The sequence below is a fragment of the Mobula birostris genome, chromosome 6 (assembly GCF_030028105.1).
Source record: "Mobula birostris isolate sMobBir1 chromosome 6, sMobBir1.hap1, whole genome shotgun sequence".
NCBI lineage: Eukaryota > Metazoa > Chordata > Chondrichthyes > Myliobatiformes > Myliobatidae > Mobula > Mobula birostris.
Genome location: NC_092375.1, coordinates 12,395,714 through 12,411,236, shown reverse-complemented (window position 1 = coordinate 12,411,236; position 15,523 = coordinate 12,395,714). Strand labels below are relative to the sequence as shown.

The following is a 15,523-nucleotide window of genomic DNA, read 5'->3' as shown; positions in this document are numbered from 1 at the left end:
GTTTTTGCGATACTACAAATTAATCAGGCACTGTAAATGGAGAGATATTATCAAATATTTATTTTATTTAGAGATATTGCGTGGAAGAGGCTATTCTGGCCAAATGAGCCATGCCATCCAGCAACCCACCTTTTAACACCAGCTTAATCACAGGACAATCTACAATGACTAATTAACCCACATCTTTGGGTTAGGGAGGAAACAAAGTAGTCAAAGGGAGAACGTACAAGCTTCATACCGGCAGCACTGGAATAGAACTCTGAACTCGGATATAATAGTGTCGTATTAATTGCTACACTATCGTGGCACCATTATATGCCTCCCAAGTTCATAAGAATCAATATTAAAAATTTCTCTGAGGGAGCTACTGCTTTCTAGTGTGCCCTGTTACATAAAACTTACTACTCTTGGGAACTTTGACTATACCAAGGAATTTCATGCCTGCTGGAGCTCCAAGCAGTATACATATCTTAGTCAATGACTTTATAGTCCAGCAGAGACTCTCACACTATCTACAATACTAGTACTGCTCTGGAAGATGGGATATCTTTACATCTTTCAGAGTCACTAGCACCACACTTTATTCTCTCCACATTCCATAAGCACACAGTACCAGAATTAGGCCACTCAGCCCATCAAGCCTGCTTTGCGCATTCCCATCACTCCCCCAGTTTCCACCACCCACCTACACATGGGGGCAATTTACAAAAGACAATTAACTTCTCAACTTGCACATTACTGTGACCAGGTACTCTGGTTTCCTGCCATGTTCCAGAGGGAAGATGCAAACTAACACACAGACAGCGCTGGAGGTCAGAGTTGAACGGGGATCATCTGGAGTGGCGAGGCCATAGTTTAATCTGTGCCACTTAGTTACCAAGAGAGGTCATCTGGCAAGTATTACACTGTAAACATAAGAGATGCTGGAAGTCCTGATTAACACACAGAAAATGCTAGAGGAACTCAGCAGCTCAGGCAGCATCTATGGAGGGGAATAGAAAGTCGACTATTCAGGTCAAGACCCTTCATTAGGACTTGGCCTTCACAGCTGTCTGTGGCAATGAATTCCACAGATCCACCAACTTCTGGCTAAAGAAAACCCTCATCTCTGTCTAAATGGATGCCCCTCTTCTCCTATGCTGTGTCCTCTGGTCCTAGACTCCTCCAACATAGGAAAAATCCTCTCACATCCACTCTATCAAGGCCTTTCAACATTTGATAGATTTCATTGAGATCTCCCCTCATTCTTCTGAATTCCAGTGAGTTCAGGCACAAGGCATTCAAACAGTCCTCATATATAATAATCCTTTCATTCCAGGAATCAATCTCATGAACCTCCCTTTACAATGGGATAAAGTGCAAACATGAAAATTTTTAAAAATTGTTGGTTAAAAGCAAGATTAAATAAATAAGTTTTGAGCTGGTGTTTAGAAGTGTCAACTGAGTCTGCATCCCTTATAGTTTTAGGTATTGAGTTCCACAGTTTAGGGGGGTAGTTAAATAAATCTGACCGCCAATTATCTTTTGAGAGAAATTGTTTAAAGAGACCGGGTGGAAGGAGAGTAAAGAGCTTGAGAAAGATTATAAACAAAGGCGATTCTGGGATGTACTCAGGTCCCAGGCCATTCAAAACTTTAAAAACAAGAAAGAGAATTTTAAAATCAATTCCACAACATACAGAAAGCCACTGCAAACTAAGACACAAAATGCTGGAGGAACTCAGCAGGCGAGGGAAGTACAGTCGGTGTTCGGCCCGATGGTCAGCACAAATATCAATGTCTGTCAGCAAGGGGTCAAGCAGGAGGGGTGAAGCAGTTGTTCTCTCGGTGAGACATTATTTTGTCCTGCAGGATGAGAAGTAGCATACACCATGTCTATAACACTGGCAGCTGGATTATTCCTAGCAATGCCAGGCGAGGATGTTGAGCCAGATAGAAAGCCAAACAAAGATAATAGCCTCCAACTTGACGGTAGCAACATTGATTTCTCTAACATCTTGTAATTTCTCCCCCTTCCCTCTTTTTCCATTCCCCATTCTGGTTCCCCTTTCACCCTTCTCCTCACCTCCCTCTGGCTCCTCTTCTTCCCTTTCTCTCACTATCCCCTCCTATCAGATTCCTTCTGCTTAACCCCTTTAACCACTTCCTTCTGTCACCCCCCCAGCTTCTCATTTCATCCACCTTCCCCCTCACTGGATCTCACCTGTCACCTGCCAGCTTGTACTCCTTCTCCTTCCCCTCCCCCCACCTCCTTATTCTGGCTTCTTCCACCTTCCTTTCCAGTCCTGATCGAGGGTCTTGACCCAAAACGTCAACTGTTTATTCCTCTTCATAGATCCTGCCTGAGTTCCTCCAGCATTTTATGTGTGTTGCTTAAGATTTCCAGCACCTGCAGAATCTCGAGTTTATAATAAAAACTTAAACACGGAACAATGCCCAGTTTATAAGGGAGATAAATTATGCAATCAACATGCCAAGGTGAGATCGTAATCTAAGAGAATTTATTAAATTACAATTTTACAGCCTTGGGAAACAACGACGAAAAGACAATTCCTTTTTCTGGAAACTAATCACTTGCTGACTTCTTCAAATTTTGGTTCTACAGGGAAAAAACAAGTTGTAAGTTGAAAAAATTCATAAATAACAATGTTTATATTCATGTAGCTACATGACTGTCTCCCTCCCCCCTGGAGTAACTATGAGACCCTCTGTCTGTATTGGACTGCTTAATACAGAACCACCAGATAAAGAAATGCACTTTGACTCTCAAAACCCTTCAAGAAAAACTGGTCAAGTTATATTCTTGGCACCTGGGAGACATTCAGGGGACTGTGTACACATAGCTCATGCCACTTAGAACACCTTACCCTCAAATTTAAAATCTGGGAACTTCTCAAGATCTCCTCCACCATAGAGTCGCTGCAACTTGGTTATCTCCTGCTCCATGTTCTTCTGAAACTCTGGGCCAGCATCAACAACGCCACCTGCTTTCCTGTACAGGGAAGGGATGATGCACGTTAGTTATCGTGCTGTCGTCCACAGGTGTAATCAGCACATTACCTTCTTTAGTTTATTTATTTAGAGATACAGTGCAGAACAGGCCCTTCTGGCCCAACCAGCCACACCGCTCAGCAACCCACCTATTTAACACTGAAGTCATGACGGGATAATTAACCTACTGACTGCTTCACCTTCATACTGCTGGAGGAAACAGGAGCACCTGGAGGAATCCCACACCCGTGTGGGAAGGACGCGAGGACACAGAGAACACCGGGATTGAACTCTGAGATCCGACGCCCCAAACCTTAATAGTGTTGTGATAACCACTAGTCACAGAACACAGAAATATGCCACTCAGTCCACCATGATTGTGCCAGTCATCAGGTACCTGTATCATCACTTCCCATCATTTCACCTGTAGCCTTTGATGTCATCACATTGCAAGTAGTCACCTAAATATTCAAATATTTTGACAGCACCTGTTTCCACTATCTGCTTCCACCGTTAACCTCAAACAACAAAAACAAGATTTTCTTTTGTTTTAACAACTTTACTTTCTCCATTCGCGTTACAAGACAGCCATTTTCTTACCCATCACTCTCCCACAACCACCGCGCTCGCACGCATGCCTGCTACAACAATAACTGCATGGAGGTTGCTGTCTGCACTGGGCCTTGATGAAAAGAGCAAGAACCAAGCAGCTGGCAGGATGGGGGGAGGAAGCAGAAAGAGCCTCTCGCTGGTTACGGATCAGGCGAGAGTTGAGCTGGAAATCAGGAACAGATTGGCAGTGCCTTGGCTACCACTGCTGATCTGCCAACTGGAAAGTGTAGTGGTTAAGGGTTGAAACACTATGAAGGTTGGGCATCACCTGACGACATCTGCCCCTGGCCAAAGGCTACAGCTACCTCACCAGGTAACTGAAGAGAGCATCCTGGTGTATGATGCACGATAGGCACGTTAATGTAAGGGAAATGGAAGGATATGGACATTGTATTGGTAGAGTGGATTAGTTAGGTTTCCCATTTGATTACTGATTTTATGAGACAGGCACGACATTGTGAGCCGAAGGGCCTGTTTCAGTGCTGTACTAGGCCACTATCAACTTGACATACCTGGGATCCTGTGGCTGCAGTACTCATTGCACTTTTCAGAAACTATCACTGTCTGTTCCCCATTTTGGGACTTTACAAGGTTCCAAAAGGTGCTAAGCGTAAGAGAGCATTTTAGTTCAATTCACTCACTTGCTTTTAACGTCATAGTCACGAATCTTATCAATGAAGAGCTTCTGGATGGGGTCGAGATCCTTGGTCTTGTTGAAGGCGATGGCCGTGAAGCCGATGTTCCGCTGGAGTTGAAGGGAAAGGGTAGAGCGTAGGGCCATGGAGAACCGGAAGAGGCGTTGGAGAATCATGGCGGCGTGGTTGAGCAGGTAGGAATTTGCACTGTCAACAGTAACAAAAGACACCGTGTAGAAAACGTACTGGGACAGGCAGGCAACCATCCATTTCAAAAATAAATTTATTCACAATAAAAATAAATACAAAAGAAACAGTACAAAACTTTGTATTCATGCTCAATACATATTTAAAAGCATAGTAAAACAGGCAGCATAATCAAGTTCCCCCCCCCCCACCCATTCTCTCTCCTCTCCTCTCCCACTGGCCTGAAAGAATGTACTACCAGACTCAAGGGGCCACTGTTATAAGACTATTAAATGGTTCTGTGGTACGCTAAATTGGACTCTCAACTTCACAATCTACCCGCTCTGACCTTGTATCATTATGAACGGGTCGTCAAAATTGCACAATGCATCACCAGCACCAGCCTGCCCACTGACAAGGACATGTATACAGAAAGGTACCGGAAAAGGGCCACCCACCCTGCTCATGAACTGTTTGTCCCACTCCCATCAGGGAGGAGGCTACATGCCATCCATGCCAGGACAACCAGACTCAAAAACAGTCACTTGCCCCAAGCAGTAAGGCTGATCAACACCTCCACCCACTAACCCATCCCTCCACACCCCAACCACCACTACTTTATCATTGTTACCCTGGATTTGATGCAGCACAAAAAAAAACACAATAAATATAAATACAAAGGAAAGCTTATACTTTATAGTCATACTTTATTGATCCCGGGGGAAATTGGTTTTCGTTACAGTTGCACCATAAATAATTAAATAATAATAAAACCATAAATAATTAAACAGTAATATGTAAATTATGCCAGGAAATGTCCAGGACCAGCATATTGGCTCAGGGTGTCTGACCCTCCAAGGGAGGAGTTGTAAAGTTTGATGACCACAGACAGGAATGACTTCCTATGACGCTCTGTGTTGCATCTCGGTGGAATGAGTCTCTGGCTGAATAAACATTGATTGTATGTCAATAATGTGACATTAGGCACACTAGTGTCTGTACTCCTGTGCCTAGCGTCAATTTATGGATATATAATGTATATAAGCTGGATTATGTATTTATATTTATTGTGTTCTTTATCTTACTGAGTTTTTTTTTCCAATTTGCATTGGATCCAGAGTAACAATAACTTTGTTCCTCTTTCACACTTGTGTGCAGGAAAATTAAACTATCTTGAATCTTATTGTCTACCTGCACTGCACTTTCTCTGTATCGGTTAAACTTTATTCTGCATTGTTATTGTTTTTACCTTGTTCTACTTCAATCCTGTGTGATGAATTGATCTGCATGAACAGTGCGCAAGAGGTTTTCACCGAGTCCCAATACATGTGACAATAATAAATCAATTCCATTCACTAGCCTCTAACTTCCACGGCTTATTTCCTGTCATTGGTATGCTAGTTAGCTAGGCAAACCAACCTTTCCAACACCAGGAAGACCAGCAGTCATTATCACGATGTAAAGAAATAAATAGGATTGATTTTTGTAATACTCCAACCAGCTTCTTTCAAAGGCAAATCAAGGAGGCTAGTGCAGGCTGTCTGTGACTTGCGGATCAGCAGGCTACACTTTCAATTCAAATCAGGAAGTCTCATATTCACCCCACGCTTTACAATGCCGCCGATCATCGATCGGGGTGCAATTTCGCTATTGTCTATAAGGAGTTTGTGCATTCTCCCTGGGCTCCCTCCAATTGCTCTGGTTTCCTCCCACATTCCGACGACGTACAGGTTAGTAGGTTAACTAGTCACATGGGTGTAACTGGGGTGGCACGGACTTGTTGTGCTGGAAGACGTAAGGCAGGCAGTTATGGGCATGCCACGTTGGCACTGGAAGTGAGGCAATGCTTGTGGCCAGCCCAAGCATATCCTCCGACTAGTTGCTCATAGACACAAACGATGCACTTCACTGTAGGTTTTGATGTACAGTGTAAGAAAAAGTGAGTGAACCCTTTTCAATTACCTGATTTTCTGCATTAATTACTCAAAATCTAGTGTGATCTTTATCTAAGTCACAATTGTAGATAGGCACAATCTACCTAAACTAATAACATACAAACATTTGTACTAATTCTCGTCAATACCTCTGGGGTAATGCCTTGTACAAAAGCTGTTTATAGTCAGGTGATCCAATCAATGAGATGAGAGTGGAGTTGTGGGTTGTTGAGGTACCCTGCCCTTTTAAAAAGAAACACAAAGTCAGGTTACTGACAGAGGCTGTTCTTCTCAAGAAAGATCTGTTTACATACACCATGAAAACAACTTTCAGAGGACCTTAGAAGAACTGTAGAGATGCATGAAGCTGGAAAAGATTACAAAAGCATTTCTAAAGTCCACAGTCCACTGTTCATCAGTCCACAGTAAAAGAAATTGTCTACAAATGGAGGAAATTCAATACTGTTGCTACTCCTCCTAAGAATGGGCATCCTGCAAAGATCACACCAAGAGCACAATCTGCAATGCTGAAGGAGGTGAAAAAGTACCCAAGGATAACAGCAAGACTTGCAGAAATCTCCAGAACTTGTTAAAGACTCTGTTCATGCGTCCAGTTTAAGAAAAACACTGAACAAGAATGGCATTCACAGAAGGACATCACGGAAGAAACCACTACTCTCCAAAAAACACATCGTTGCATGTCTCAAGTTTGCAAAAGACCACCTGGATGTTCCACAACATTTCTGGGGCAATGTTCTGTGGACAGATGACAGATGAGAGAAAAGTTGAACTTTTGGCAGAAATGCACACCACTATGTTTGGAGGAAAAGGGGCTCTGCACACCAACACCAAAACCTCATTCCAACTGTGAAGCACGGTGGAAGGAGCATCATGGTTTGGGGCCGCTTTGCAGCCTCAAGAGCCTGGACAGCTTGCAATCATTGAGGGAGCAATGAATTCAAAATTTTATAAAGACATTTTACAGGAGAGTGTCAGGGTAGCAGTTCGCCACTTGAAGCTTAATAGAAGTTGGATGAAGCAACAATGATTCAAAACACAACAGTAAATCAACAACTGAATGGTTTAAAAAGAAGAAAATTTGTGTTTTGGAATGGCCAAGTCAGAGTCCAGACCTTAACCCAATTGAGATGCTGGGGCATGACTTGAAGAGGGCTGTTCATGCTAGGTACCCCAGAAATATTGATGAACTGAAACAGTTTTGCATGGTGGAATGGTCTAACATTCCTTCTCGCCACTGTGCAAATCTGATCAACAGCTACAGGAAACATTTGGGGGAAGTTCTACCAGTTATTAAATACAAGGGTTCACATACTTTTCCCAGTCTTTAATGTGTTCAATACAGACATGAAAAGTACAATTGTTTGTGTTATTAGTTTAGGCAGATTGTGTTTGTCTATTATTGCAACTGAGATGAAGATCAGTCCACATTTTATGAGTAATTAATGCAGAAAATCAGGTAACTGCCAAGGGTTCACAAACGTTTTTTGCAACGTACGTGACAGATAAAGTCCATTACATTATGTAAAGTTAATGCTGACCTTGGAAGCTGTCTACATAAAGTTTGCTCGTTCTCTTTCCCGCAAAGTACTCTAGCTTTGTTCTACCTCCCAAGGCTAACTGGCTTCTGCAAGTCACCACTGAAGGTAGATTAGTGGCAAAAAGAAGCTAAAGGGGAGGTGGCAGGCATGAGAGACAGAAGAAATCGCAGGGGTGAGGAAATAAGATGAGAGGGAATGCAAGGAATGGGATTGTTCCCCCTGAGTTTGCAAGGATTAAATGGGCCAAGCGGCCTCCTTCCAAGATCTAGGCAAGACGCTCAGTTAGAGACCTTAGTTTATAACCTTACAGACAGCAGCTTTGTTCCCTGGGTTCCTCAGCCAAGCAGATACACCAAATATCTGAACCTGTGATAACTCTCATCACCTGTGGCTAGCAGGAGTTTGCTGCATGCAAATTGGCTGTTGCATTCTACGCTGGAAGAGTTTCTGCTCTCCCAATAAAAATTCCACCAGCCATACGGCACTACAGAAATACAAGCCTTCCCTCTCATTGCTTTGGATGGTGATAGTTCCTAATCTCATGATTGTTTGTTGGTTTGTTGGGTCATTTATGTATTGGTTGATTGAGATACAGTGCAGAATTGGCACTTTGGGCCACACCAAACAACAAACCCTGATCTAACCCTCGCCTAATCACGGGACAATTTTTACAATGACAATAAACCTACTAACTGGCATGCCTTTGGATTGTGGGAAGAAACTGGAGCACCCGGAGGACACCCACACGCACACGGAAAGGAGATACAGTCTGCATACAGATGGTGTTGGAATTGAACTCTGAACTCCGACACCCAAAGTTCTAATAGCATCATGCTATAATATACGCTACCATGGCACCCTAAATCTTCAATTGTGCATGCACATTAAAAAAAAATTCTAAAAAACTTTTAATTGCAGCATTATGTAGTAAAATTCAACCATTACAAAAAAAAAATTTGCAGAAATATTGGGGGAGATGGAAGAGGAGGAAGGGGTGATAAAGACAGCTTTGGAATAGATCAAATCTCACATTAAATCCAGTTAGTAGATCAAAAGACAAGGGGAGTTTCATTGCACTAAGGAAGTCCTCAGTGCATGGCCATCTTTCAGTGGACCCTATGATATAAATAAGTCTAGTTCAAGGCTTCAGGTCAAATACTTGTCACTTATTGATTCTGGCCTGACATTCAAAGTCTCTACAATTTCCTACCTGATTATTTATTTAGAGATACAGTGCAGAACAGGCCCTTCCAGTCTAACGAGCCGCACCGCCCAACAACCCATCTATTTGACCCTAGCCTAATCACAGGACAATTTACAATGGCCAATTAACTTCCTCATCCGTACGTCTTCAGACTGTGGGAGGAAACTGGAGCACAAGGAAACCCACGTGATGGGGGGGGAGGGGAGGATGCACAAACTTCTTACAGGGTCAGAATTGAACTCCAAGCTTCAACACCCCAAGCTGTGATAGCACCATGTGAAAGTTTGTTTAACAAAATAAATCCAAGTCTGTAGCTATCAGCACACTGCTCTTCTTTGGTCCAGGTCTGTTTGCGGAATAGCAATTTAATCTGACTACTTAAAACAAGCTTTCATTTAAGTAAAAGACATTTAACCAGCGAACTTCTCACAGTCCATAGACAGTATCGCAGATAGAAAACGGGGTTGCTCCATTTCACGTTCCAATGCTGCTTCGTTCAACATCTCTTCCAACCCCATATCCCCGATCCCTCTATTACCAAGAGAAAAATCAAACCCCTTACAGAGTATATTTGATGATTTGGCTTCAGCTGCTTTCCTTGGTAGAACATTCCAGATTTCACTCCCCGACAGAAGAAACTTCCCAAGTTCAACTTCGATGAGTTACCCCTGTTCTTACACTGTAACTCATGGTGCAGGATTCTCCAGCCACCAGGAACCTCCTTCCTCTGTCTGATCTGGCCACCTGCGCCACCCGAGCCATGCTCACTTCTCACTGCGACCATCAGGAAGGAGTTACAGGAGCCTCAGCTCCCACACCACCAGGTTCAGGAATCCTTGAACCACCAGACTCACGAAACACTTCCCTCAACCCAACACGGAATTGATTTAACTCACTTTCAAGGACACTACAACTCATGATCTCAGCGTTCTTTATTTATCGTTATTATTTTTTGTACAGTACTGAGACAAAGCCTTAGATATATATCTAGGGAGCGGGGAGAGCGGGATCATGGTTGGCACTGTGAGGGTCATGTTTTTTGACTTCTCCAGTGCATTCAACACCATCTGCCCTGCTCTGCTGGGGGAGAAGCTGACAGCGATGTAGGTGGATGCCTCCCTGGTATCATGGATTCTTGATTACCTGACTGGCAGACCACAGTACATGTGCTTGCAACACTGTGTGTCTGACAGAGTGATCAGCAGCACTGGGGCTCCACAGGGGACTGTCTTGTCTCCCTTTCTCTTCACCATTTACACCTCGGACTTCAACTACTGCACAGAGTCTTGTCACCTTCAGAAGTTTTCGGATGACTCTGCCATAGTTGGACGCATCAGCAAGGGAGATGAGGCTGAGTACAGGGCTACGGTAGGAAACTTTGTCACATGGTATGAGCAGAATTATCTGCAGCTTAATGTGAAAAAGACTAAGGAGCTGGTGGTAGACCTGAAGAGAGCTAAGGTACCGGTGACCCCTGTTTCCATCCAGGGGGTCAGTGTGGACATGGTGGAGGATTACAAATAACTGGGGATACGAATTGACAATAAACTGGACTGGTCAAAGAACACTGAGGCTGTCTACAAGAAGGGTCAGAGCCGTCTCTATTTCCTGAGGAGACTGAGGTCCTTTAACATCTGGTGGATGATGCTGAGGATGTTCTACGAGTCTGTGGTGGCCAGTACTATCATGTTTGCTGTTGTGTGCTGGGACAGCAGGCTGACGGTAGCAGACACCAACAGAATCAACAAACTCATTCGTAAGGCCAGTGATGTTGTGGGGATGGAACTGGGCTCTCTGACGGTGGTGTCTGAAAAGAGGATGCTGTCCAAGTTGCATGCCATCTTGGTCAATGTCTCCCATCCACTACATAATGTACTGGGTGGGCACAGGAGTACATTCAGCCAGAGACTCATTCCACTGAGATGCAGCACTGAGCGTCATAGGAAGTCATTCCTGCCTGTGGCCATCAAACTTTACAACTCCTCCCTTGGAGGGTCAGACATCCTGAGCCAATATGCTGGTCCTAGACTTATTTCCTGGCATAATTTACATATTACTATCTAATTATTTATAGTTTTATTACTATTTAATTATTTATGGTGCAACTGTAACGAAAACCAATTTCCCCCGGGATCAATAAAGTATGACTATGACTATAAGAAGAGGGCATCAGGAACACATTTCCAACTTCGCCCTGCCCCACTGATATGTCCACCCACTCCTTCTGTACCCCCGAGTGACTCTATCGCAGTAGCAACATACAAGCCACTACTAAAACACAGAACAGACAAACAAACACAAGATAACCAAACAAATTTATCCCTCCCCGCAGCCACCCTGACACTCACCTTGTCCTCACCGCCTGCACTGAGGCATGCTGGGAGAAGGCACTGAGAGTAAAGATCTAACCATCAAAATCATTATAAATGTAATAATCCCCACACTATTGCAAAATAAATTACAGTATAACCTGTAGATTAAAAATAGGCTTCAACCGTTGGTCCCCCTCCCAAATCATCCATGAACCGGAAGTGCTTTTGCGCAGAATTAAAATGTCGCATTATTTTTATTTATTTAAAACATTGATTCTTAGGCAACGATTAGAAGTACGACTTTTTTCCACCAGAGACTGATTAATTAATAAGTAGAAGTGTGACAGGGGAGATTAAGGTTGGCCAAGGGGGCAACGTACGTCACTGTTCCGGAAATGGAGGTGTGGGTTTCCGGTTGTCCACAGCGAGCGGACGAGTGGATTGTCGCATCAAAAATAAAAAGTAAAAGTCCGTGGTGAAGAGGTGGCGGACGGTAAGTGGGATCCGGGCCCGGGTCTGTCCCCGCGAGGAGGTAGGGGCTTTGAAGGGGCGGTACCGCTTCCACAGTGGTGGAGGCAGGACCCGGGAGTCATAGTTGGGGAGGGAAAGGGTGAATTCCATCGTCCCACCCTCTATTCTTCCAGACTGGGGGGTGGGAGGGGGACGAGGAAGGGAGGGAGTGAAACCCCTCTCCCTGTACTGAGGGGGAGAGAAGCTGAGTGATGGCGGGGTGCCTGTCCCCGTGGACTGAGGAGAGGGCAATGGACGTTCCATAACCCCTTGCTCCAGATGGGTATGTTAACGCCTGACTCCACACACACTCATCTCCGCCTCCACCCCACCCCTGAATGCCTGGGTTGTTGTTTCTCTGCTGATCGGGATCGGGACGGGTGAGAAGAGTGTCCCAGGAGTCTTAAGTCTGTCTCTGTTGAGGTAGGATGTCAACTTTTCCACCTGTGCACAGATAGATGATAGGGGTTTGTCATCGTTGGCATCCTGGGATCAGAATCAGAATCGAGTTCAATATCACGGGCAAATATCGCGAAATTTGTTATTTTGCATCAGCGGCACAGAGCAAGCCATAATAATAAAAACTGTAAATTGCAATATATGTATATTTTTAAGTAAGTATTGTGAGAAGGAAAAATAATGAGGTAGTGTTCATGGATTCATTGTCCATTCAGAAATCTTGTGGCAGAGGGGAAGAAGCAGTTTCTGAAACGTTCAGTGTGTGTCTTCAGGCTCCTGTATCTCATCTTTGATGGTGAGGGCATGTCCTGGGTGATGGGGTGTTTGGCGATGGATGTTGCCTTTTTGAGGCATCGCCATTTGAAGGTGTCGTGGATACTGGGGAGGCTAGTGCCCGTGATGGAGCTGGCTGAGTTTACAACTTTCTGCAGCTTTTTCTGATCCTGTGCAGTGGCCCCTCCATACCAGTGTCTGTCATATGGTTGGTTTATTCCATGTACCAGCGAGTTGAGGCAGACCGGAGTAGGTGCAAGTTACCTGAGTTGATGACGGTTGGATGTACTGGATTTAGCTGAGCGAAGTGCTCCTGCTGCAGGGCAGACGAGGCAATTTTCAGAACTGAGAGGGGAAGGGGAATGGCGAGAAAGGGAGCTGAGATGAATGTAATCTTAAACTTGGATATAAGCAACTATGAACATCTAACTCTCCAGGGTAGTTATTTTCAGAGGTATTCAAAGTATGTATGCAGCATACAACCCTGAGATTCATCTTCCCCCACAGAGAGCCGCAGTTCAAAGAAAGCCATGGAAGCCGATCAAAGAAAAACACCAACCCCTCACCAAAAAAAACTGTGTAAAAAAAAAAGAAAAAAAAAAAGGAGAAAACAGAATATAAAACAGAAAATCGAAAGAGTTCAAGCATATTCTGTTCAGTTCAGTGTTCGTTATCTGCAGGCCACCCCGATTCAAATTCGCCCAAAATAGCAACCAGAAAGACGTCATAACGTGGATTACAGAGTCTAATCCACAGACTGAGCTGATTAAAACTTGCCCGGGACCCAGAACCCTGACACCAATCTCCAGGTAGAAACTTGATTTTGATTCTTGAATGGCTGATCTTTGATCCAGAGGCTTCCCCAAATGGAGACACTCCAAGATTCAAGATTGTTTAATGTCATTTCAGGGGAACCCAAGTGTAAAAGAGAATGAAATGATTGTTACTCTGGATTCAATACAACACAAAAGAAATACAATAAGATAAAGAACACAAGAATGAAAAAAACACAAACAATATAAATGCATGGGATAACATATAGATTGATTGTATGTCCTTAAAGTGACGCTAGGCACACAAGTGTTTGTAAGGTGACTGATGGGAAATGATAAAATAGTGGTGGTGGGGTGGGTTAGCAGGCAGAGGTGTTGATCAGCCTTACTGCCTAGGGAAAGTCGACTGTACCTCTTCCTAGAGATGCTGCCTGGCCTGCTGCGTTCACCAGCAACTTTTTAGGTGTGTTGCCAGGGGAAACTAACTGGTTGAGTCTGTTAGTCCTGGCATAGATACTACATAGCCTCCTACTTGATGGGAGTCGGACGAACAGTCCATGAGCAAGGTGAGTGGGATCCTTCATGATGTTACTGACCCTTTCCCAGCCTTGGGAAATGGCTTCTTTCGATGAGCTCATCTTCAGTTTCCTAAGCTCCATGTCAAAATAGTCTTGTCTTTCTTGATTTCTTCTGGAGGAGGAGCCTCTCCTACCTGGAATGTAGTCAATGTACACATCTAGTGGTTGCATGACAAGGAGCATATGATTGCTTGGAGAAGGTGGGAGCTTATGTCTGTGGATACTGCCAAGGTGGGAAAGTTACAGTTGTGAGCAGTGACTGGCCGGTTTGGGATCATGTTCACTAGAATAAAGGGGACTACAGGAAGAATAATTGATGAGTATGAAATTAGAAGAGGCCTGTACAGAGGAGACAAAAGACTCCATCCCTTTGGCAGATGTCAATAACCAGGTTGTAAATGACCAACGGCCAAGCACTGATCCATGTGGCATTCAACTGTGAATCATCTGCTGATTTGTTGTGTACATTTGGGAATTACAAAATGCTTCTTCAAATGTTTGCCTATTAACGAACCTTTTGGCAAACCTATTGTGATGAGCTCACCCCAGTTCCCCCAGATTGGTTTTATGTTGGCTTTTACCTTGCGGGCACGTTATGATGAGAATGCTAATTGGCTATGTCACAGAGTCTAGGATTGCTCGTTCCCTTGCTGGTTCAATGAGGTAGTGGTCCAGAAAACAACCAAATGAGCTCATCCTCCAGACTACGTTGGTCAGTTTGATTTGCCCAATCTGTTTGACAGTTAATATTACTGCTAGTTGTTTTATTGTAGATATACATCCTTTTTTATTATTGCTCTTTTCAGTGATGTAGCTTGTGTGGGTGGGTAGCTGGGTAGAGATGTGTCTCTACCAAAGGAGGCGTAAGGAACTCCTTGCCTCCACTAGCCTGCAGGTCACCCTTGGACAAGGTGTAGCACCTGCTTAACTCCCCCCCCCCCCCCCCCACCGGACCAGGGTCACGTGAAGACATGGGAGCAGCTGGTAGATGGTCATGTGAGCAGCTGGTGCATATCACAAGACATGGTTATGCGACTGCCGATGCCAGGCAGACAATCTCTGAAGAGCATTGATATTGGCTGGGGTCACCCATCTTGGAAAGACATTGCCCAGAAGACAATGGCAAACCACTTGTGCAGAAAAATTTGCTCAGAGCAGTCATGATCATGGAAGGACTATGATCACCCATTTCATGCGACATGGCATATAATGAGCGAACAAGCTTCTGTGGTAGGTTTGGACCAAGGGGCAGCTTGGTGGCGTAGCAGTTAACGCAACACTTTGCAGTGCCAGCAATCACCAGTTGGAGTTCAGTGCTCACTGTTGTCTGCAAGGAGTTTGTATGTTCTCCCCTTTACCTTGTGCATTCCTTTGTCTGACCTGGTTTCCTTCCCCATTCCAAAGACGTAAAGGTTTGAGTTAGTGAGTTCTGAGCGCATGGGAAGTATGGCGATACTTGCGGGCTGCCCCCAGCGCATCCTCATACTGGTCATTGATG

The 15,523-nt window shown here is 44.3% G+C and overlaps 2 protein-coding genes across 5 annotated transcripts in view; one reads left to right on the top strand and one right to left on the bottom strand.

Annotated features, from left to right (window-relative positions):
- Positions 1-2,478: 2,478 nt before the first annotated feature.
- atp5pf (ATP synthase peripheral stalk subunit F6) lies at positions 2,479-11,579 on the bottom strand. Of its 2 annotated transcripts, none has more exons than XM_072262203.1 (4): positions 11,469-11,579; positions 4,244-4,444; positions 2,867-2,991; positions 2,479-2,598 (listed from the first exon to the last, which is right to left on the bottom strand). In XM_072262203.1, the coding sequence occupies exons 2-4, from the start codon at positions 4,411-4,413 to the stop codon at positions 2,570-2,572; spliced, it is 324 nt and encodes a 107-aa protein (XP_072118304.1). In that variant the 5' UTR covers positions 4,414-4,444; positions 11,469-11,579; the 3' UTR covers positions 2,479-2,569. The 2 variants fall into 2 exon arrangements, with proteins under 2 accessions (XP_072118304.1, XP_072118303.1); XM_072262202.1 differs by lacking the exon at positions 11,469-11,579 and adding an exon at positions 6,507-6,600.
- A 250-nt stretch (positions 11,580-11,829) lies between these two features.
- gabpa (GA binding protein transcription factor subunit alpha) overlaps positions 11,830-15,523 on the top strand; it is a 75,270-nt gene continuing 71,576 nt past the window's right edge. For all 3 annotated transcript variants that reach the window (XM_072259879.1, XM_072259880.1, XM_072259877.1), the window contains exon 1: positions 11,830-11,925. The gene's annotated coding sequence lies outside the window, so the exon portion shown is untranslated. The remainder of the gene's footprint in view (positions 11,926-15,523) is intronic.